Source organism: Geotrypetes seraphini, chromosome 1 (assembly GCF_902459505.1).
Source record: "Geotrypetes seraphini chromosome 1, aGeoSer1.1, whole genome shotgun sequence".
Lineage (NCBI taxonomy): Eukaryota > Metazoa > Chordata > Amphibia > Gymnophiona > Dermophiidae > Geotrypetes > Geotrypetes seraphini.
Window position 1 is genome coordinate 108,635,246 of NC_047084.1, and position 24,423 is coordinate 108,659,668.

The following is a 24,423-nucleotide window of genomic DNA, read 5'->3' on the forward strand; positions in this document are numbered from 1 at the left end:
AATTATAGGCATTCGAAGAAAAGACAGGTGAGAAGATGTTGAGAGAGCAGGGGAGACGAGGAGGGTAGAGATGGAGTGGGAAGGGAGCAAGGAGTTAAAGGAAGGGGCGGGGGAGGAGCGAAAGAGATAAGGAAGGGGAACTAGGAGGAAGTTGTCTGTTAGCACGGTTCAATTGAAGAGATAGGGCTTGATCTGCATGAAGGATGTACCTCAGTAGTGGCACTGTGCAGAATGCCCTGGGTGCTGGGACTTCTGGTCTTTCTAAAGTCTCCTTTGTTTTACAGCAAGGTCATGTGTTTCCACCCATGGTCTGATGTGACACTTCCCCTGATGTCACTGGCAGAAATCCGAGTGGTCATAGACAAGTGGGCAGAAGTCCTGGTGGATCTGGGAAGCACTTATCCATGGGTGCAGGTAAAGAATGTTTCTGGGTTCTTGTCCAACTGGTGGCATAAGACTACAGTACATTTTACTGTACACTAAAGGCAGCCTTCATACTGTCTGCATAGCTTGCAAGTCCATACTTTTCATTTTGAAAATTGTCAGCTTGTGTGGCTATTTTTTTTAACTAAAGGTGTACATGTTTCCAAAAATATATACTTTTTTTAACCATATTGCATGCACTGCTTTCATTGTATGCTAATAGATCTCATGCATATTCATTGGGGAAATCCTGAAAACCTGACTGGATTGCGGCCCTCGAGGAGGGACTTTGACACCCCTGCTCTGCTCTAGAGGAATAAAAAATAAAACTCTCAGAATGTGTTCCCACACTACACTGCCATCAATTCACGCATTCAATACAATGCTTGAACTTACTGTTTTAAAATAATGTCCATGCCTGATTTGAAGTCGTAGCCTTTGCCACTGATCCTTTTAGCTTATTAACCATTTTCTTAATTTTATCGTAATTGCCCTTTCAAAACTGAAATGGTGCTACAGATTTCTTTGACTGCTTCAGATCGGCTCAAATTTGATAATGTTACCACTGTTTTCCAGGTTGCCTTTTGTACTATGCTCTGCATTCCACTAACGACTAAATCTGAAATAGCTCCTCCTCTCATCTGTTCTGCACCAGTTGCTCTAAGAAGCAGTCATTTATTATGTCTAGGAATTTTACCCCTCTAGCACTCCCTGATAGGAACATTTATCCAGTCAATATTGGGGTAATTCTAAATTGAGCAACATGGGATTTCAAAGATAGGAAAGCTGGCAAATATTTCTTCATCTGTCTGCTTATTCTGTCCTGGGGGGCAGGAGTACCTGTATACTCTTTCCCTTCACACATGGAATTTCAATCTACTATGGATTCCACACTATCTGTCATGCAGAATGCTTCATTTTTGTGGGGTTTGGGGTGTTTTTTTTTAACCAATGCCATCTTTAACATACAGCACAAACCCCCTCCGATTTGATCTACTCTATTGAAGTAAAAGGCAGCTTACTTTACCTCACTGGGGATCCGTCGTGAAGGGGAAACCTCCCCCCCAAATAAAAATAAAACCCATAAAATTACATTGTATATTCCAAAGCAAATATTATTCTAGTAATAAATATTATAGCAGCATTTGTCAAATCAGAAATAAATCAGTTTGGACATATACAACGGAGAGAAAAATAGAAACATAGAAATAGACGGCAGATAAGGGCCACGGCCCATCTAGTCTGCCCACCCCAATGACCCTCCCCTACCTTTCTCTGTGAATAGATCCCACGTGTCTATCCCATTTGGCCTTACAATCAGGCACGCTGCTGGCCTCAATAACCTGAAGTGGAAGACTATTCCAGCGATCAACCACCCTTTCAGTGAAAAAGAATTTCCTGGTGTCCCCGTGCAGTTTCCCGCCCCTGATTTTCCACGGATGCCCCCTTGTTGCCGCGGGAGCCTTGAAAAAGAAGATATCTTATTCCACCTCGATGCGGCCCGTGAGATACTTGAATGTCTCGATCATGTCACCCCTCTCTCTGCGTTCCTCGAGTGAGTACAGCTGCAACTTATCCAGCCGTTCCTCGTACGGGAGATCCTTGAGTCCCGAGACCATCCGGGTGGCCATTCTCTGGACCGACTCCACTCTCAGCACATCCTTACGGTAATGCGACCTCCAGAATTGCACACAGTATTCCAGGTGGGGCCTCACCATGGATCTATACAAAGGCATAATGACTTCAGGCTTACGGCTGACGAAACTCCTGCGTATGCAACCTATGATTTGCCTTGCCTTGGATGAAGCTTGCACCACTTGATTGGCAGTCTTCATGTTCTCACTGACGATCACCCCTAAGTCTCGTTCTGCTTCAGTTCTTGTTAGGATCTCGCCATTAAGGGTGTAAGTCTTGCATGGATTATGGCTGCCCAGGTGCATACAATAAGTGCCAGCATATTTCTGTAAGTATGGCGCAGCTTCTCTAAAGAAACTCTGCCAGAGCATGGGGGTTTTATACAGAAGGTGTCATAGGCTTAGACAATTCCCCTGGCTGGGACTATGTATCGCCCTATTGGATAAGACCAACTGCCTATCTTACCCTCTCCTAGTCCATGCCTCCATTCTTCCTTGGGGGGCCCTGGACAGGCAAAGCTTCTAGAACTTTCTTCTTCTTGAAGTTTCCATTCTTCACATGGATACATCAATATCAGTGCCTTAGCACATTAGCTTGGCATCATTTTATCAGTTCTTAGGTTCCCGGATGATGGAGTGTCTTGCTGACTAGCATTTTCTTTCAGCACTGTTAAATAGCTCATTGTCTTTCTAGCACTGGTTGGTGCCCTTGAGAAACTTCAATGCAAGAAATCCACACACTCGCATGCCGCAGATTAGCATCTCAGCATCTGAACTGAAACCAGTTTGCACAAGCCCGTGACTTCAGCAACTTCAGCAAAATGCAGGAATAGGTCTCGCAACCTATAAAAGTCTCCCATAGGCTCCTGTCATCTATCTCACTATTATTGTGATATAATTTATACCCAGGTAACAATGTCCCATTGATTGTCCTCCTTCTACCAGGTCCCTTAGAAGCTTAGTATAGCTACATCTTTATTTAGTGCTATATAGTCTAACTCTCCCATCTAATACAAATGCTAGAAGCCTAAAAAATGCACACCTTCAAATTGTGTTTTTCCTTGCATTTACAGCCTGCTTAGAATTGATGGGGATAATTTGCATCCTTTAGTCTGCTTTCCTCTTAAAACACTCCTTGCTTTTCACCATTATTGAAACCCCTCTATTGGGATTCCCTAAATATCCTGGTTCCAACAGTACCTTTCAGGGATTCTCCACATCAAACCATCCACTCTTAGGTAACAGTCCCTTCCATATCTTAGTTTAAAAGTTACTCTATCTCCTTTTAAATGTTACTGCAAGCAGCCTGATTCCATCCTGGTCAAGGTAGTCCATCCTTTCAGAATATGCTCCCCTTTTGCCAGTACATTGAAATATCTACATAAATTGCATGTGTTTTTTCTTATACAAATGAAGGAATCGGCTTCACAAAGGGACATAATAAGCTTTTATTTAACCTTTCTCATAATTAATCTAGCATTAACAATCGGGATACCTTCGATGGGAAAGCATAGCATCCAGAAATCTTGGGAAACCACAAAAACTTGGGATTTAAAAACCCAAATACCTGCTGATCACTCTTAAAACTTTACATATGGCATTTATGTTCTTATCCAGTGTTATGTTAATCTCTAGGGGGTTACATCTTGTAGTTAACTTCTGCCACATATTCCACTGTCTTACAAAATCATTGCTTCACCTTTGTCAGCACCTCTGACAGTGGTAAGGTCGTCTTTTAATAATTACACATCAAATATAAGGGACCTTGTTTCTTCAAAGGTGATAACCATATAACAATTAAAAAAATAATCACCTTGTTTCCACATAAATAAACAACCAAATACTTTTATGGTCACACAGTGACTCTAGATTTCTAAGTGAACGCTCAGACCCATAACCAAACTCGAGTGAAAAGTCACGGAGTCAGTTATAATAGAGACCATCACAGCAAGTTCACTGTCTCTGCCACCTGCTAATAACATACAAGGAAAAAATAGATAACTTATCTGAATGCAGGATGGCACTGCTGTTGCCCTTTCACTGCTTTAAATATGTATCCAGAGCAGTGAAAGAGCAACAGCAGTGCCATCCTGCATTCAGATACGTTACTTATCTTTTCCTTGTATGCAGAGACAGTGAACTTGCTGTGATGGTCTCTATTATAACTGACTCCGTGACTTTTCACTCGAGTTTGGTTATGGGTCTGAGCGTTCACTTAGAAATCTAGAGTCACTGTGTGACCATAAAAGTATTTGGTTGTTTATTTATGTGGAAACAAGGTGATCATCTTTTAATAATACCATGTCTTTTTACACTCCAATTTCTCAATATCCCTTAATATAAGGTCTTTATTTTCTCGTGAATCTCTGTAAAGTTTCTTGACTTAACTGTTTCAGAAAAAAAATTGATTTTCATTGAATCAAATCTTTTTTATATTTTATCTTTAAAACTTTTAAAAAGGAACCTAAAACCAGTAGGTACAAAGGTTAATCCTCGTGAAAGCACCTTCAACTCAACCAAGAACGGTATCTTATCTACTTTTTAATACATTTTTCTTTCATGTGAATTCTAAATAATGGAGAAAGACCTCGGTATTGGGCATTTATACGGTGTCGACACACTTGCGTATTAAATGACAGCAGGTACTGAATGGTCCATCCAGTCTCCCCACTAGTTACATGCATTATTAAAATTGTCTCTCTTTGATATTTGTGGCCGTAGACACCTGCCCAGTACTGTCCTTGGGTTCCAGCTACTGGAGTTGTTGGCAAAGCTCACTCCAGCCTATCCAAACCATTTTGTCACTTGCAGGATGTAGACTGTAAGTCTGCCTGGCACTGTTCTCATGTTCCAAATTACTGGCGTTCCATCGAAGCCCTCTCTAGCCCATATAGGGGACACCTACCCTGAAAGTCTGCCCAGTACTGGCCTTAGTTCAATTTATACCATTCATTTTCTGCTTAAAAAGACCCTGCTGAGTCAGTGGGAGGCTGGGAAGGTGGAGGTGGATCCCTTGGTGGAGTCCCCCGGAATAGCTGCACCTGCTCCCCTGATTAAGCCAGTGGTGATCGATATGGAGGCATTATGGAGTGCTATGGAGACTTTACATAAGGTGTGCTCTCAAATTGTACTTTCTACACAAAATACTAAAAGTAAATTTAAAACTTTGGAAGAGAAACTTTAGCAACAGTCTAATAGAATGGACAAATTGGAGAAATCTGTGGCAGATGGGAAGATTACCACTAATTTACAACTTAAGGAAAAAGCTTTATTTGCCAGGAAAATTGAGAATTTGGAAAATGCCAATAGGAACTTAAACCTGAGATTTCTAAACTTTCCTATCTCCAAGTTTCAATCTCCTAGGGATCTATTTCAGTCCTTTTTGAATACCGTCCTGAAATTTCCTGAAAACAATATGCCACCATTACAAAAGATATATTACCTAAATTTACCAAAGGAGGACAAAGATAAAGGGAATGCTATACCAGGAGAATTGGATCTCACTGGTATGCTGGAGACATCTCAAGAAGATATAACGAATAGAGCTACTTTATTAGTAACATTTGTCTTTCTTCAAGATAAAGAAGCAATTCTTCGCCTATTCTATAGGACTGATAAGGTGGAATTTCATGGATCAAAAATTTGTATATTTCCTGATGTATCTAAATGGACACAAGCCAGACGTAAGAAGTTTCTGGCTTGTCGTCAATCTGTTTTGAGTTTAGGGGCAACCTTTCAATTACGTTTCCCCTGTAAATGCTGTATTACCTATCAGAGTAATAGATATATTTTTTATGAACCCGATCAATTGCAGTTTTTTCTTGAAGGTAAAGTAACTACAAGAATTCCAGATACCTCCATGGAATCAGCCCAGCAGGCCATTAGTTAGTTAATTCCAACTGCACTCTGTATTTGTAATTTAGTTTATTTCTTGGAACCAACTTCCCTTGGAAGTGATTGATTCCTTCTTCTCCCAGATTGTGGACTTTACTCATAGTTACTATGTGTTATTATTTTATAATTAATACTTGTATTTCCTATTAGATGGTTATATTTCCTTCATATATTGATTGAATGTTAAACTGTAAAAGTATAAATAAAAAATTATAAAAAAAAAAAAAAAAAGACCCTGCTGAAACTTAGAGGTCCTTTTACTACTACTACTTTTAATAACAGTTTATATACTGCAGGACCGTGAAGTTCTATGCGGTTTACAATAATTAAAAGATGGTACAACTTCAGTGGAATAAACAGAGTTGGTGATTAGCAGGTATAGATTAACAGTTATTTTGGACTAAGAATTGTACAGGTCAGCTGCCTAAATACTTCAGGACCAGATATGTTTTTAGGCGTTTCCTAAATTCCCCATACGTAGTAGGCGTAAGCAATTGATCTCAAAGTCCCTCCTCGAGGGCCGCAATCCAGTCGGGTTTTCAGGATTTCCCCAATGAATATGCATTGAAATCTGGGCTTGCAAGACGAGCAAAACAGTTTTTTTTAAACTTGCAATACAAGTACCTATATTATTTTGCATTAAAGTTTGGGGGTTGAGTTTCCATTATTTCTTATGGGGAAATTTGCTTTGATATACAAGTGCTTTGGATTGCAAGCATGCTTCTGGACCGAAGTATGCTCGCAAACCAAAGTTTTACTACAGATCATAACATATTTCTTCACCAAAAGGGTGGTTGATCGCTGGAATAATCTTCCACAACAGGTAATTGAGGCCAGCAGCATGCCAGATTTTAAGAAAAGATGGGATTGGCATGTCGGATCTCTTCATGGAGGTAGATAGGGGGTGGGTCTTTGGTGTGGGCAGACTGGATGGGCCGTGGCCCTTTTCTGTCGTCATTTGCTATGCTATGTTTCACATAGATCTCATGCATATTCATTGGGGAAATCCTGAAAACCCGACTGGATTGCGGCCCTCAAGGAGGGACTTTGAGACTCTCTGATCTAGATCTTTACCCCATAATGCTGCCTGATGTGAGAGAAGGTGATGATGTCTTTTAAGTTTACCTCCTCTAACTGGAGGGGAAACAAAGTTCAAGTGTGAGCTTCTCTTATGTCTGTTGGCTGAGAAAGAGAAAAGGTCAGTTATATATTTAGGGGCTAGACCGAATAGTGCCTTAAAGCAAAAACAACCGAACTTAAACTTCACACGCGCCTCTATTGGCAGCCAATGCAGTAGTGAGTAGTAAGGTGTTACATGATCAGACTTCTTCAGTCCGAAGATCAGTTTAATCGCTGCATTTTGCACCAGTTGTAATCGTTGCATATGCTTTTGGGCAACTGCCAAATAGGCGATATTATAGTAATCAAGTTGACTTAAAACGAGGGATTGTACCAGAATTCTAAAAGCTGACATGTCAAAAAATATGCTCTAATGGACCGAAGCTTCCATAGAGTGAAAAAACTCTTTCCGATTAAGGTGCACTAGTTGTTTTAACGCGCACTAAAAGCGAACGTGTCCGTTATATTCTATGGATGCGTTAGCATTTAGTGCACGCTAAAACAGCTAGCGTGCCTTAGTAAAAGAGGAGGTTAGTGCATGGTCCATTCAGTCTGCCCAACAAGGTGAGCAAAGGTGAATCTGATGCTCTGCATAGGTTCCACTTTATAATTAAATGCTGGTCTGCTTAACCTCTCTTCTGCCAATTTTGGGGTACAGACTCTAGAGGTCTGCCCAGCATGAGTTGTACTTCCCACTGCAGTCAAAAAGTCCATTCAGCCTTGTTCCTTATCTGCTTATAGGACAGAGTACGGTTTTGGGGTTCAAGAAGGGATTGGATGATTTCCTGAAGGAAAAGGGGATTGAAGGGTATAGATAGAGGATTACTATGCAGGTCCTGGACCTGATGGGCCGCCGCGTGAGCGGACTGCTGGGCGTGATGGACCTCTGGTCTGACCCAGCAGAGGCACTGCTTATGTTCTTATGCTTTACCAATTTTGGGACCCAGACTGTAGATGTCTGCCAAGCATGGGTCTTAATTCCCAAACTCTAACGAACATTAAAGAAATTGAGAACAAATTAATATATGGTTAAAATGATAAGGACATAAGAATAGCCTTACTGGGTCAAGTTCTCACGGTGGCCAATCCAGGTCCCTAGTACCTGGCCAAAACCCAAGGAGTAGCAATATTCCATGCTACCGATCCAGGGCAAGCAGTGGCTTCCCCCGTGTCTGTCTGACTATGGACCTTTCCTCCAAGAACTTCTCCAAACCTTTATTTTTTAAACCAGCTACATTAATTGCTCTTACCACATCCTCTGGCAACAAATTCCAGAGCTTATTCTCTGAGTGAAAAAATATTTCCTATTGGTTTTAAAAGTATTTCCCTGCAGCTTCATCGAGTGTCCCCTTAGTCTTTGTAAATTTTGACAAGAGTGAAAAATCGATCCATTTATACCCGTTCTACTCCACTCAGGATTTTGTAGACTTCAATCCTATCTCCCCTCAGCCTTCTCTTTTCCAAGCTGAAGAGCCTTATCCGTTTTATTCTTTCCTCATACGAGAGGAGTTAGTTTCTTTTAACCATATCAGGCAGTCTTTATCTAATTTTGTAATTCATGCAGCTTATTGCATAAATGTATGGGGTTTTCTAACTGGCTTCCTTGAAGCGCCTTTCGTCAGAGGGCATTTTTTGGTGGCTGTTAGCTTGTCCGGAAGACTCTCTCTGAATTGCAGACCCTTTCGTGCAGAGATTCCTGTTTGCTTCTGACTTTTCTGTTCTCATGGTGCTTTTTTTTTTTTTTTCCCTTGGCTAAGATGCACTGCCCCTTTCATACGACTTGCTAATTTCTCTTCTGGTTGTGTTTGAAGAGTTTCAAAAGAGGGTCAGCAAAGACACTCCATAAATTGAATATTTGTAGAGTACTTATTTCCTGAAACTCCTTCAGGAACTTTGGGCTCTGTTTCCTTTAGTGGACTTTGCAAGAGGTAGGCAGCCTTGAAGTCCTCATGGTACACACTGGATTAAGGCAGGTGGTATATATTCTTAATTAGTGAAGTGGTGCGGTATGAATGTACAGAGATGGTGAGGCCTCATCTGGAATATTGTGTACAATTCTGGAGGCCACATTACCAAAAAGATGTGCTGAGAGTTGAGTCAGTTCAATGAATGGCCACCAGGATGGTCTCGGGACTCAAAGATCTCCCGTATGAGGAAAGGCTGAATAAGTTGCAGTTATACTCACTCGAAAATAGGTACAATCAGGGCAAAATGGTACAGGGAAGAAGGTCAAGACAATCTGCGTAAAGGATCAATCTGAGAATGTAGGTATAACAACAGGGGGTGCAAACAGCAGGTGAAGAAGCGGTTTAAATATATCACGGGCCGTATTGAGATGGAGGATGATATTTTCTTTCTTAAAGGTCCCTCGGCCACAAGAGGGCATCCGCTGAAAATCAGGGGTGGGAAATTTCATGGCGACACCAGGAAGTTCTTCTTCACCGAAAGGGTGGTTGATCATTGGAGTGAACTTCCACTTCAGGTGATTGAGGCCAGCAGCGTGCCAGATTTTAAAAGGAAATGGAATACACATGTGGGATCTCTAGGGGGGTAAAATCAAGGGGGGTGGGTCATTAGAGTGGGCAGACTTGATGGGCTATGGCCCTTTTCTGCTGTCATCTTCTATGTTTCTAAAGGTATCATATTTTCTTTGCTTTGCTTTTATTTCAATTTATCTTTAATTAGAAAATAGTACTGGAAAGACTCTTGGGCTCATTTTGACTAGGTCTGAGACCTCTTGGGCAAAGGCCCAGTGGGTGGCATAGAGGACATTGTGTAAGGTGGTGGCGTATCATTGCTGCATTCTTTTGTCAAACATTACAAAACTGATATCTGGGCTAGGGGTGGTGGAGTCTCTCTCTCTCTCTCTTTTTTTTTTTTTTTAATTTTTTTGGCAGAGTAGTTTTGGGGGGAGTTTTGTGTTTTGCCCTTTGGGATAAAGCTTTTTTTATATCCTGTTGTCAGGATTTGTTTAATAGGATGGAAAAAGGCAAAATCAAAATTTTTTTTTTTTTTTTTTTGCTAGACCAGTCCAGGGCCTATCTAGGAAGACTGGTACTAAAAAAAAAAAAAAAAAAAGTCTGAGCCATGTATCTTGATTTCAGCAGTCTTTTTTTTTTTAAATTCTAAATTTTAAATTCAGAAATCTGCCAAGGGTTCCCTTCAGTAGTGGTGAGGTTCCTGGGGGCTGGGATGCAAGTTCCAGACTGCACCACTGATTTCACTAGACACGTCGACTTATTTACATCCGTCTACTCTCTGATAGGGAGACATAACTTGATGGTCTGGATTGGTTTAGCAGGAATCAGGGAAAGAATTATCAGGTAAGACCAAATGTCTTAAAAGCTGTCCCTCTAATCCATACTTTGTTCTCCATTTTTTTTTTTTTAACTGCAGATTTTTGAGAATAAAGGTACAATGATGGGCTGCTCAAACCCCCATCCACACTGTCAGGTAAGAATAGCTGATGGCAGAGGGATTCTGTTCTCCTCCTGGGCTTGGATGTAGATGAGAAAATAGTTAATTGGGCTGTTGGGATTATAGGGGAGGTTGGTGGCATCCTTGTTGTCTCATTTTGACATTGATGGTGTTTCTGCGTGTATGCTAGATCTGGCTTTTGCTTTGCTTTTGAGGGCAACTTTTTGCTTGATAGCTCACTTTTTCCTTTATTCCCTGCCTAGATTTGGGCTAGTAATTTCCTCCCAAACGAAGCCAAGATAGAAGATCAGACCCAGAGGCAGCACCAGCTGAAATATGGCAGGTCGATGCTGGTGGAGTACAGCCAGCAGGAAATTCTGCGAAAGGTGTGTTACCATGGGGTGCTATTGAGTTGTTTAGTGCAATGGCAATGGAGGATGGGCTTTTACCTCAATACAATTCAGTCAGAGGGGATTCAGAGTAATAGGAAAAAGGAAATGAGCTTGCATTCAACCAGTTCCTTCCATCTCTGTCTGTGCACATTGAAGGGCAAAGTTTCCAGTCTGTCTTCTTTAGGAGGGGCACAATCTCATATTTGACCAACAATTCTCATGATTTGCTCTGGTCTTCACTTACCGCTTTGTATCTGGGACATCTTTGCCCAAATCTTACTCTATTTGAGAGAGGGAGTGGAGAGCATACAAGTCCTGCCTAGCAGGGGAGGCACAGTACATAAGTGCTGCTGGAATATATTTTAATATGCTGTCAACATATCTTCTGTGCAACTGCATAAGGACTTCTGTTATTCGATATGAAGAGAGTATGGTGTAGTGGTTAAGAGTTATAGACTCGACACTGAGGTGCGTTCAAACCTCACGCTGCTCCTGGTGAACCTGGGCAAATCACTTAATCCAGGTCCATTAGACAGATTGTGAGCCCAGCAGGACAGCTAGGGGAAATGCTTGAAGTACTGTAGGTAAACCGTTTTGAATGTGGTTGTAAAGCTACTAAAAGGTGGTATATAAGTCCCAATTCCTCTCCTTTATTTAGCCCACTTCATATATGTAATAGTACAATTATAGCAGGTCTAGTATTCCACTTAAATCGCAGTTCTAGAAGAGAATGTGGGCCTAATCAAGCATTGTCTTGAAAGAGTGATGGATCTTGCCTGGTAGAATGTAAGCACTTGGGTTGACCTCCAAAGCTTATGGCTTGGTGCTGCTGTGAGCCCATCTGCATTTGCAAGGCTGCTGGGTCCAAGGTTTGGGAAGAGACCAGTGATCCTGGTGGTACTGAAACGTTGCTCTATTGAGGGTTATGAAACCAATTGGAGTGTAGAGTACATTTAAACACTAAAGAAAGCAAGGGCACAGCTACCATTGAGCAAATCCAGCCAAAAGTCTAGGGCTGCCTATTACTAGACACCTGAGGCCTACTGAGATATCCCACCCCTGCCTTTCTTGATGGTCCAGCATCTCTCGGTCTCTCAAATTTCCCCTCCACCCCATCTATTTATTTTACTACTAGAGATAACCAGTAGCAACAATGCTTCGTTTCACTTCTTTCTGCAGCTGGCTTGAGCTTTCCTTCTGACATGTTCTGATCCAATTGATGTACCTTTTTGTTTCTTTATAGGCAGGATGCCTGGAAGACAACCCCAAGGAAGGCTCTAGGGGAGTCTTCCAGGTGCAAGTATGATACGTTGCAGCTGCTGGGGCCCTTTAGTGATAAGACAAATTTGGAAAGCAGATGTATGTAGTAGGGTGGGTTTGGTGGAGTTTGAGAGAGGGAGAGAGAGATGCTGGACCATGGAGGTTGGGGAGGGGTGAGGAAATGCAACTTTCCCTTCATTTTTCTCTTGCCTCCCATTGGTTCAAGATTGGAGACACCTGGCAGAGAGTTTGTTTTTCCAACATTTCTAGCACAACAGGGAAATATAATGTTCTGTTGTCTACCTGGAAGCATAGGAGTAATTGCAATGAATAGAGAGGAAAGGGAGACATTAAGGAACAGGATTTATCCAACTCTAAACCTTTTTTTATGACTATATCTCTGATTTTTTGCTCATAGGAGCGTCTAGTGGTTGAAAACGAGGACTGGATGGTGGTGGTTCCATACTGGGCAGTTTGGCCTTATCAGACTCTCCTGATGCCCCGACGGCATGTGTTACGGCTTCAGGATCTTGATGATCAGGAGAGAGACAGTGGGTAGTCCTTAATTTACTTCCAGTTTTCATATTCTATATTACCATGTGACCTCTCGGGAAGAAATGATAAAAAGTGGATATTTGTATTAGATATAGATTTCTCCTCTTTTTTATTTTTAATGTAATATTCATGAGCTTGACATGGAATAGAGTCATTGTCCCTCAAGTCGTTCTATCTTGGCCATTTTAAGATGCTCATCTGCTTTGAAAATGACCACCAAACATCCATTTGCCAAAAACGCTCAAAATGTGATTTTTGAAAGGCAGTATTTGGACGTTTCATATTGTGGTTCATCCAAATAGCAAGTGGGCATGTTGGAGATGGGTGGCCTAGGGTGGACCCAAAATTAGGACCTCTTTCAGGAAAAAAATGTCCAAGGCAAAAATGATCAAAACCCATTTCAATCACATCTGACTCCTTACCCCCCCACCTCCACCCCTAAAGAAATAAAAGCGACAGTGGATGCCACGTTCTGACAGCCTCGGGTTAGGCCTATCCTGCCTAACCATGCCATCCACTATCCCCCTCGTCTCTTAACAGAGCAGCCTAGTGGTTGGTGCAGTCGACTTTGAGCAATGGGGCTCAGGTGTAACTCAGGTGTAATTCTTATTTTCAGTTGCAGCACGGTCGGTATGGCATCCAATGTTTTAGCATTGTTCTACGACTTCAGACTTAAGAACATAAGCAGTGCCTCTGCTGGGTCAGACCAGAGGTCCATCATGCCCAGCAGTCCACTCACGCGCGGCGGCCCATCAGGTCCAGAACCTGTATGTAACCCTCTATCTATACCCTTCTATCCCCTTTTCCTTCAGAAAATTGTCCAATCCCTTCTTGAACTCCAATACCGTACCCTGTCCTATCATGCCCTCTGGAAGCGCATTCCAGGTGTCTACCACCCGTTGGGTGAAGAAGAACTTCCTAGCATTGGTTCTTAGCAGCCGTGTTTAGAGGGTGTGTGTATCTTCATACATTATATGTTTTTTGATACACCTGTTGAAGACTCACAAGACTCCTGAGGCAGGCCGGTTAGGCCGAACCATGTGCATGTCGGGTCATTGAGTCATTGGATGAATTTATGAGACCTTGGATGAATAAAGGCATTTGAATTTATCAGATGAGTTGAAGGACACTTTATTGGTGCGAACCATTCTGATTGGGACAATTCCACTCTGTTTCTGTACTCTTATTTCTGTACCAGTGTAAGCCCTCCTGGAACATTTAAACTCAAATACAGTAGGTACTTCTAAGGCACCTGCAAGCATGATAGCTGTTGAAATTGTGTGCCTTTAGGTACGGTAGGTTTTTCTATTCTTAAAGGCTCACAGTAATACTTAAGGTGGGATTTGTACCTAGGTCTTCGTTGTTTTAAAAGTCCACTGCACTGATCACTAGGCTGTCCCTTTGTTCTGCAGGGACACCTACCATCTTTGTACAAATTATGCCAGATGGGCACTTTTTTTTTTTTTGTGCCTGCTATTTTGGTGTTCATATTTTGGACCCTTCATTTTGGAAAATAGCTGTTCATTTTGGATGTCTTCAGTGCAAGAACATCCTCATATTTTTCAAAACACTTCATCCCAATGTGTTTTCCTTATTTATAAATGGCTGCAAGATGGATTTTGAGCAGAAAATGCCTCTCCACATAAATAAGTTCCCAGTGGCAATTGTCCATTTCACTAAAACTGCAGTTAGTTTGACAGAAGTTAGACTGCGTAGAATTAGAAATCAGAAGAGGGCTAAAGCAGACTTAAGGTAGCAAGCAGCAGGAGGGATACTGCTACAGTACATCTCTTCTCTGGTTAAATTGAAGCCTTCCCTGGCACCTTTCAGGAGTACTAAGTATAGCAGGAAAGAAATTAATGGACTGAATATTGCTTATATTCCCACATAGATTGGAGTAGTGAACTAAGAACTAGAGAAACTGCTGATGTTAGACTTTGGGTAAATCCATTTTCTCCTCTGGTGTTCCAGGTAATCAGATTTTAAGCTGTTTTGGGCAGGGACTTAATGTGCTGTGGAGAGAGATCTTTAAGATGAGCGCGTAACAATTCAAAAATAACTTTGGGTCTTAATATTGATTTTGTCACTTTCTCATTTCAGGCCTGGCATCTATAATGAAAAGATTGCTCACCAAATATGATAACCTATTTGAGATCTCCTTTCCCTATTCCATGGGGTGGCATGGTAAGAAGGTGGGTGGGAAAGGAGGGTTTACTGGTCAATTATTTACAGAAATTCTAACCACTAACTTTACATGATTCCTGAATGAAACCAGAAGCATCTCGCTTCCTCACACCCAAAGGCTTTTACCAGACTGGATGGGCCATTTGGCCTTTATCTGACATCACAGAGACACAAATGGGCTGTTTGGTAGTGTGTGTTCTGTATTATAAAAATGTGAAAAATATTTCAAAGTGTTTAATATTCTCTTAAGAACTACTCTACTGGGAAAAGGAGTTGGGAAAGAGAAGGATCAAGGGTGCATCTCTCCCATCCCTATTTTCATTTGTTGACATAGAGTTCAGGATCCTACAGATTCAATGAGACTGCACTGTCTGATTAGTATTGTGCAATTTCCCTGGTGGCATTTCACACTCTTTCCCTTAGACTAGGTAACATGCTCACCACATTCCACACTTGAGCATCCAAGTTATTTGTAGAAGTAAATATTGTGTGTTGGCTTGGCTGCATACGTCAGGGCTCAAGGAGCATACCAGCTTTCGCTCCTTGGCATATCGTCTTTAAGAACTTCTAACTTCAGATCCTATTGTCTGACTGGAATTTACTTTATTTCATTTCATTTATTTTTATTTATTGTTTTCTCAGGTACTTTAGCTAGATTGTGAGCCTTCGGGACATCCAAAGTACCATTTTTATTTATTTTATTTTAATGTATCTTTAATCTATCTTCATTGTAAACCGCTTTGAACCTCACGGTATAGCGGTATATAAGAAATCAAATCAAATCAAATCAAGTAAACTTATTCTCCCCTTCTCATGAGGCATTCTAGGAGAACTGAAGTTTGATCCCCATAAGAAATAATGGAAACTCGGATGATTTGATCCACAACCCAAAAATGTTAATACAAAATACTGTATTGCACAGAACATTCACTACTGAGGAGTAGTGGCTCGTGGTCAGTAGGGGGTGATGTTTATGGGACGGTAATGGAATGGATATCAGAGCATGATAGTGCAGTATTAAGTGCCTGGTTTTTCGTATGATTCTGGGTAATTCTAGTTAGATACAAGCATATGCGTCAGTTAAGGCCACGCCCAATAGAAGCGTACGACAAACTGGTGAATAAAAATCTGAATATGAATGAAGCTAAAGCCAGAAAAACACACTACAGATTAATATAAGGAAAGCTTAATAATATTCTTTTTATGTACTTTGCTATTAGGCTAGATCATGAAGGAAAACAGGGTATACATGGACTCCATTATTGTTTTGCTGTCTTTTCTATATCTTCTCTGTCTTTGGAATCCATTTTGTGGTCAGTTGTGTCCAAGTCTTTGTTCTCAGCATCGTGGTGTTAATTGATACCAGATGTGCTTTAAGATAACGTGTCCTAAACTAAGATATAAAAAGATTCAATATGGATGAATCAAGTTATGAATGAAGGGGCCTCGAAAGTGTGTGATTATGTGTATTGTGTGACTGTATTGAACTAAAGAATGGATTTTGAAAAAACATAATATATATTTGCAACCTAAAGAAATTCAAAGGGCACAACATCTGGAAATTAGCAGTCTCTAGTATAGAGAGGGGGAAACCAGCCCCTCCTCCTCCTTTTCTAGGAAGGCTTCTGTGTAAAGACAATGAAATTTGAAACTGTCAGCTCATGGAGAGGGCTGAGAATATTTCAGCACCTATTCAAATTTCTCTTAATACGCTTTTTTGGAAAGGATAAAAAAGAATATTGATTGAAAATGTTATAAAATGTAAATGTATATTCAGAAATGAATATAAGCAAACAAATGTAATTTTCTGAAACTTTTGAACGTAGAGGAATTTATTTAACTTTAAACACCACCTCTGATATTTTATTGGTTGTCAAACTGATGATGTCACACTGAGCCAAAAGTATATAATAGAGTGACTTGAGATCTTAAACTGAGCACGTTATCAGAATGCCAGCATTTTGGCAACTATAATGTTCTCCCGCTAATGCAACGGCTAACGCAATTATGCTTTATTCTTTTGGTGTCATGATTGAACAAATAAAAACAATAATTATATTTTGGAAACAAAACCTTTGCATTTAGCGTCAATTTGCATGTTTTTATTATTTTTCACACCTTGAGCTTATGAGTGCGCCAGTGTCAAATGTCCCTTGCTCACTACACTCCCACAGTGTCGGAGAAAGAGAAGAACCATCGGCTCAGTTGTGATGACATGACGCGCGTATACTGTACGCACTCGTATTGCAAGACATCACCCGTTTATCAAGTTAAAATGAATAAAACATCTTGCACACACCAAGTTACTTGCAATCCAAGGTTTTACCGTACTAAGTAGTAGATTTAAAATGGATCGGAGAAAATATTTCTTCATACAACATGTAATTAACTCGGGAATGAATTGCCAGAGAATGTGGTGAAATCAGCTTAGCAGACTTTTAAAAAAGGTTTGGATAATTTCCTAAAAGAAGTCCATAGACTATTATTGAGATAGCTTGGGGAAATCCACTGCTTATTCCTAGGATAGGCAGCATAAAATCTAATTTTACTTTATTTTGATTGTTTTACTACTTGGGATCTAGCTAGGTACTTAGGACTAGAGAGCTGCACGGGAACATTGGGAATTCTGTGGGGTTGGAGGCACTGTGAAGGGCACGAATACCTTAGTGTACCTCCTTTTCCTGCCCACCAGCCACACTCGCCCCTCCACAAAGCAGTATGCAGCGCTTTCAGCATGCCACCTATAGCTGACATGGAAGCCTTTCCTCTGATGTCAGAGCATACCTTAGAGGGAAGACTTCCAGATCAGCAGTGTGCAGGGTCACTACCCTACAAAGAAGTGCGGCTGGAAGGCAGGAAGGAGATGGCCATGCCACCCCATGGATGGCTCACATACAGTCTTGCAGGAGGGGGGTACTGGGGTAGGTGGGCCACAGAAAGGAGGGAGCAAGTGAGCGCACATGCACGCATGTTGGACCAAGGAAGGGAGAGAGAGGGCACAGAAGGAAGGGAGCGCATTAGGACAGAGAAGGGAGAGAGGGGGGCATGAACTTGGGACAGAGAAGGGAGAGAAAGAAAGAGGGCATGAACTTGGGACATGGGAGGGAAGGAAGGAAAGAGATACCAAGGTGGAGGAGGGAATAGAAAGGGAGAATCGGGAATGAGTGTGTGAGTGAGAGGGAAAGAGATGTTGCACACAGGGAATGGAAGAAAGAGGAGAATTTTTGGGCATACGGAGGGAGAGGAGTGAGGTAGAGATGCATGAGGAAGAAATGTTGAATATGGTGGTGGAGAGGGGGCAGTGGGATAGATTGAAAGGGATGCAAGAGGGAGGAATGTTGGGCATAGTGATGGAGGGAGATGTGTGGCATGGTGCTGGAGAGGGGTGATAGAAGGAGAAATGTTGGGCATGGGGCTGGTGGACAGGGACAAAAGATGCACATGGTCCTGGGGATGAGAGAGGGAAAAATGTTGGCTGTGGCAGTAGAGGGGATGGGAGAGATGCCCCCTTGATCCTTCTCTTTCCCAACTCCTTTTGCAGTAAAGGAGGGAATGAGAGAGATATTTGACAGAGAGAGAGGAAGAAATGCTGTGCAGGAGTAGGAAGGGGAAAAAGAGGGAGATTGATCTATGAAAAGGGAGAGAGGATGTTGTACAGTGGAGAGAGGGAGAAATGCTGGACCATGGTAGGAGGAACCAATGGACAGCAACAGAAGACTGAGGAATTTTTATCAGGGGCAGGCCAAATTATTTCAGACTAGTGGGTTCTAAAAGTCATTCGAGAGGGCTATGCTATCGAGTTTGCTCGCCTATTTCAGGACATCTTCACAGAGTCTCCCTGTTGAGCTCTAAGGAAGGTGTGAATGGTGAGGGGTTCTAGCTTTGCAGGCAGTGGTTCCTGTTCCGCAGGACAAGAAGGGATTCAGCTGTTATTCAATCTTATTTTGTGGTTCTGAAGAAAGGGGGTTCTTTCCAAACGATTCTCTACCTAAAAGGGGTAAATTGTGTGTTCTAGGTTCCTTCCTTTTGCATGGAAACCTTGCAGTCAGTGATTGTAGTGGTTCAACCTGGGGAGTTCCTTGCTTATCTGGATCTCAAGAGGCCTACCTGCATATTCCATCAGATGTTCCTTCGCTTTGCTGTTTTAGGACAGTATTATCATTTCTGTGTGCTCCCTTTTGCTCTAGTCACTGCACCTTTTCCAAAGTAATGGTGATAGCGGCGGCTCTATGGAAGGAGGGAATCTTGGTGCACCCTTATTTGGATGACTGATTAATTTGAGCAAAGTTGCTTCAGGAGAGCACCACACGATCAGGATTGTGCGATTCCTGCAGTTGCTAACTTGGGGAGTGCTGCTCAATACCAGGATGGGCCTAACCTAGCTGAGAATTTGAAAGCTACAGTCACGGATCAGGTCTTTGCTTCGGCCTCGCAACCCTCAGGCTTGGGAGTTTCTGCAAGTGCTGGGGTTGATGGCCGCTCTTTGGATGTAGTGAAATGGGCCAGGGCTCATATGAGACCTCTTCAAACGGTTCTTCTGGCCAAGTGGTCTCTGCATCTTCAGGAATTGGATATCCTGGCTTTTTTTTCCAACATTATTGAAACCTTTCTAGTGGGATTCCATAAATATCCTGCTGTATCTCCTTTTATAAATGTTATTGCTAGCAGCTTGGTTCCATCCTTTCAGAACAAGTTCCCCCTTTCCCAGAAAGTTGCCCAGTTCCTAACACATCTAAATCCCTGCATCATCACCTCAACTGTGCATTGAGACGTCAGAGCTCTGCTTGCATCTTGGGTCTTGCGTTTGGAACGGGGAGCATTTCTGAAAATGCTACCCTGGAGGATCTGTATTTCAGCTTTCTACCTAAGAGCGAAAAGGGCGACCTACAACTAGGTGACAACTACTATGGGGATGATAAGAACATAAGCATCACCTCTGCCAAGACAGACCACAGGTCCATCATGCCCAGCAGTCCGCTCCTGCGGCGGCCCCCCAGGTCAATGACCTGTAAGTGATCTAATGCTCCAAAGCATTTTGTACTGTATAGTAACCCTCTAATTCAGGGGTGTCCAATGTCGGTCCTCGAGGGCCGCAGTCCAGTCGGGTTTTCAGGATTTCCCCAATGAATATACATGAGGTCTATTTGCATGCACTGCTTTCATTGTATGCTAATAGATCTCATGCATATTCATTGGGGAAATCCTGAAAACCCGACTGGATTGCGGCCCTCGAGGACCGACATTGGACACCCCTGCTCTAATTGTACCCTTCAATCCCCTTTTCCTTCAGGAACTCGTCCAACCCCATTTTGAAACCCAAAATCGTACTCTGCTCTACCACCGCTTCTGGAAGCGAATTCCAGGTGTCCACCACCCTCTGAAGAACTTCCTAGCATTTGTTCTGAATCTGTCTCCCTTCAATTTTTTTGAGTGCCCTCTAGTTTTTGTTGCCCCTGCCAGTCTGAAGAATCTGTCCCTCTCTATCTTCTCTATACCCGTCATAATCTTGTAAGTAACTCATTGCACTAACACTTGACCGACTTCTTTTTGGATCTTTAACTCATCAAGTTGCTAGAACTTGAACCCAAGTCAATGGCACCTAATGTTCTGCTCCCACTTTATGTGGACATTTACTTAGTTCTTGTATATACAAGTGTATTAGTAAAGTATACTCTGTGGACTTAAATCCCCAGAGGGCTTTGCTTCTTCCTGAGAGCTAGGCTGCAACCACAGAGCTTAAGCCCGCCCCTCAGTCTGAGAGAACAGTTGCCATATTTGTCAGACCACATGGCTGTTCGAACAATGCTAGATTCAGATTCTCCCACAGAGTTTTTACCTTTTTTTTTTTTTTTCTAACAATCTAACACATCTTGGATTCTCTATCTAAGGACTAGATCAGGGGTGGACAACTCTGGTCCTTGAGGGCTGGAAACCAGTCTGGTTTTCAGGATTTTCCCAATGAATATGCATGATATCTATTTGCATGCACTGCTTTCAATGCATCTTCATTGGGGAAATCCTGAAATCCCGACTGGATTCCAGCCCTCGAGGACCAGAGTTGCCCACCCCCCTGGGCTAGATGCACTAAAGTCAGCGATCATCGCTAAATCTGTTTTCATAGCTTTAACGCAGTGTTTTTCAACCTTTTTACACCCGGCAGAAATAAAAGAATTATTTTGTGGACTGGCACACTACTAGGACTAAAATTAAAAACCCTGTTTCTGTCCCATCTCCGCGAGCTCGGTCATCTAAGTAACTATAGAAAAATAGACAAATATAGTGCAAAATATAGACAGCAGATATAAATTCTCAAAACTGACACGTTTTGATCACTAAATTGAAAATAAAATCATTTTTCCTACCTTTTGCTGTCTGGTGATTTCATGAGTCTCTGGTTGCTTTTCCTTCTGTCTGTGTATCCTTTCATTTCTTTCTTTCTGCACTCAGGCCCAACAATTGTCCCTTTCTATTCCCTCCCTCTTTCCTTCCCATGTCCTTAGTGCCCCCAGTGCTTCCTTCCCAAGTCCTTAGTGCCCCTAGTGCCTCATTCCCATGTCCTTAGTGCCCCTGTGCCTCCTTCCCATGTCCTTAGTGCCCCTTCCTGTCTTTAGTGCCCCCAGTGCCTCCTTCCTATGTCCCTCTCTCTGCCTTCCACACTTTGTCCCACACCCACCCCTGAAGCCAGCCTGTCTACCTCTCTTCCTCCCTCCCTCCCTGGCCAAAGCCAGCCTGCTTGCCTGACTACCTCCTTCCCTCCTTGCCAGCAAAAAAAAAAAAGCCTCCCTCCTTGCTTTCCCCTGCTCTTACCGCCCTGCTGCTGCTGCTAAACCCGACAGGAAATCTTCTTTCCGACGTCAATTCTGACGTCGGAGAGGACGTTCTGGGCCAGCCAGGCAGCGATTGGCTGGCCCAGAACGTCCTCCAACGTCAGAATTGACGATGGAAAGAAGATTTCCTGTTGGGTTTAGCAGCAGCAGCAGCAATCTTGCTGGCCCTCCGCGGATCGGCAGAAATTTCCTACGGACCGGCGGTTGATGAACAGTGCTTTAACGATCGCTGTTACTGACCCGATTCACAAAACGGCTCACCGTGTGTTTTTCCCCTCGATTGTCCATTTTCTGACCGGCCATGAAAATTAGCTAAAACCCCATGCAAAGTAACCAAGCGATTTGATGCACTAACATCGCTTGGCTATGCATCAAAATAAAACGGGTTTAGCTGGGAATGTTAAACATACCCAAGTGATATTAAAAGGCAGCTTCATCAGCTTGGTTCCAACTGGGGAAAAAAGCATTCGCAAAGCAACCAGGCCGTTCATATATAACTAGCGTTCAATACAGTATATACCAAAAGGCAATTGCACTTAACTGATTCTTCTCCACCGGGTGGCAGCATAACCCAACACATTCTCTTGCTGAAAGCTGTTGCAGAGAAACATTTGCAGACTTTATTCTGTGAAAGGGGTCTGAGGTCACAGAGCTACAGCTACTCAAAAAACCAAAATAGAGGCTAAGATTAATTTCCATAGATTCTGGGCAGCAAATATCATTTAGCTATAATCCAGTGCTGCTTATAAAAATATATCATAAAGCAGATTAGTCTCCGTGACTGCTCTTATTGCTCTTCGTCCAAGGCAAGACAAATCATGGGCTGCATACGAAAGGGTTTCGTCAGTCGTAAGGCGGAAGTCATTATGCCATTGTATAGATCCATGGTGAGGCCCCACCTGGAATACTGTGTGCAATTCTGGAGGCCGCATTATCGCAAGGATGTGCTGAGACTGGAGTCGGTGCAAAGAATGGCCACCCGGATGGTCTCGGGACTCAAGGATCTACCATACGAAAAACGGCTTGACAAATTACAGCTATACTCGCTCGAGGAGCGCAGAGAGAGGGGGGACATGATCGAGACGTTCAAGTATCTTACGGGCCGCATCGAGGCGGAGGAAGATATCTTCTTTTTCAAGGGTCCCACGACAACAAGAGGGCATCCGTTGAAAATCAGGGGCGGGAAACTACGAGGTGACACCAGGAAATTCTTTTTCACTGAAAGAGTGGTTGATCGCTGGAATAGTCTTCCACTACAGGTGATTGAGGCCAGCAGCGTGCCTGATTTTAAGGCCAAATGGGATCGGCACATGGGATCTATTCACAGGGCAAAGGTAGGGGAGGGACATTAATGTGGGCAGACTAGATGGGCCGTGGGCCCTTATCTGCCGTCTATTTCTATGTTTCTATGTAACACATCCCCACCAAAAATGCTGCAGTTTTAAAGAAAAATTTAATCAGTTCTTTGTGAAGAGCAACTCCACAAATGTTTGATATACCACAAGCATATTACAGATACAAGCGGTTTACAATAAAATACATATACATTAGGAAAGGAACTCCATCAGAGATAGGAAAGCTAGAGATAAGATAGAGAGAGCTTATATTAAAAGATAAATTGGAGGAAGAACTCTCAGAGAAAAACATTATAATATAACTACAGGGAGCCCCAAAGTATCCAGAAAAGATAAAAATAAAAGTTGCATTACAAAAAATAAATAGTAACAAGATGAGTATCTAATATAATAAAATCCTTACTGCACATGCGCAGTAGAAAATCTGTGTTCCCTGCATATGTGAGACCTGCCTCCCTGTCGAATTAGATTTCCGGCGCATGGGGCGGCTTGCGGCGCGTGCAGTGATTTCAGCGGCAGTGGCGGTTTGACTACTGCGCTGCCGGGATGCCTCTTCTCACCCCCGGACCAGCAAACGCAGCAGCCACGGGGCATTTGCTTGGCCAGCCCACTTCGATAATGCCTAGCAAAAGCCCCGGGCTAGCGGATGCTGGACAGGGGGAGCAGGGAAGGGGTGGTGGTGGACAGCCGAGGAAAGAGAGACACAGAAAGAAAGACAGACAGACAAACAAACAGAAAGCAGCCAAGGAGAGAGAAAGAAAGAAAGACAGACGCATACATCTATTCTAGCACCCGTTAATGTAATGGGCTTAAAGACTAGTATGAATTATAATCAAACGGAATAAATAAAAGAAAAATTAAAACAACCTCAATAAAAAAATAGACTTGTCAGAACAGTCATACAGGTCAAATTAATGCGTTCCAATGTCCTTTCTGGTGTTGACATTTTTGGAACGCATCAATCTGACAGTCTTAGAATTTGGGTCCAAGCTATTCCTATTGTGTTTCTTTCAGTCTTGGTTTTCACAGCTAGTAATACAGATGAGACAGACTGCACGGTCCATCCAGTCTGCTCATTAAGAGAAACTCGTCGTAGCATCATAGTATATGATGCAGTATAACATATTGATTATGATCTGTCCTTGCAATTTTCAGGGCTCAGACCATAGAAGTCTTCCCAGTAGTTGGAGAACATGTCCAGTGCTGGAGTCTGTGTCTAGATGTCAATAGTCAAGAAACACCCTTGAGTATTAGCTAGATACAGACCCAGACTTCTCTGCTGGGGTATTCTTCTGGATCAGAATCTGATCATTTCTGGCGTTGATGGATGGCCAGGCAGTTGAGAGGAGGGATATGTTTCTGA

The 24,423-nt window shown here is 42.5% G+C and overlaps 1 protein-coding gene across 1 annotated transcript in view; it reads left to right on the forward strand.

Annotated features, from left to right (window-relative positions):
- The window catches only part of GALT (galactose-1-phosphate uridylyltransferase), a 54,551-nt gene that overhangs the window by 15,091 nt on the left and 15,037 nt on the right, over positions 1–24,423 (forward strand). The window contains exons 5-9 of the mRNA XM_033935655.1: positions 285–414; positions 10,467–10,523; positions 10,751–10,873; positions 12,558–12,690; positions 14,795–14,878. Of these exons, the coding sequence (XP_033791546.1) occupies positions 285–414; positions 10,467–10,523; positions 10,751–10,873; positions 12,558–12,690; positions 14,795–14,878 (527 nt within the window). The remainder of the gene's footprint in view (positions 1–284; positions 415–10,466; positions 10,524–10,750; positions 10,874–12,557; positions 12,691–14,794; positions 14,879–24,423) is intronic.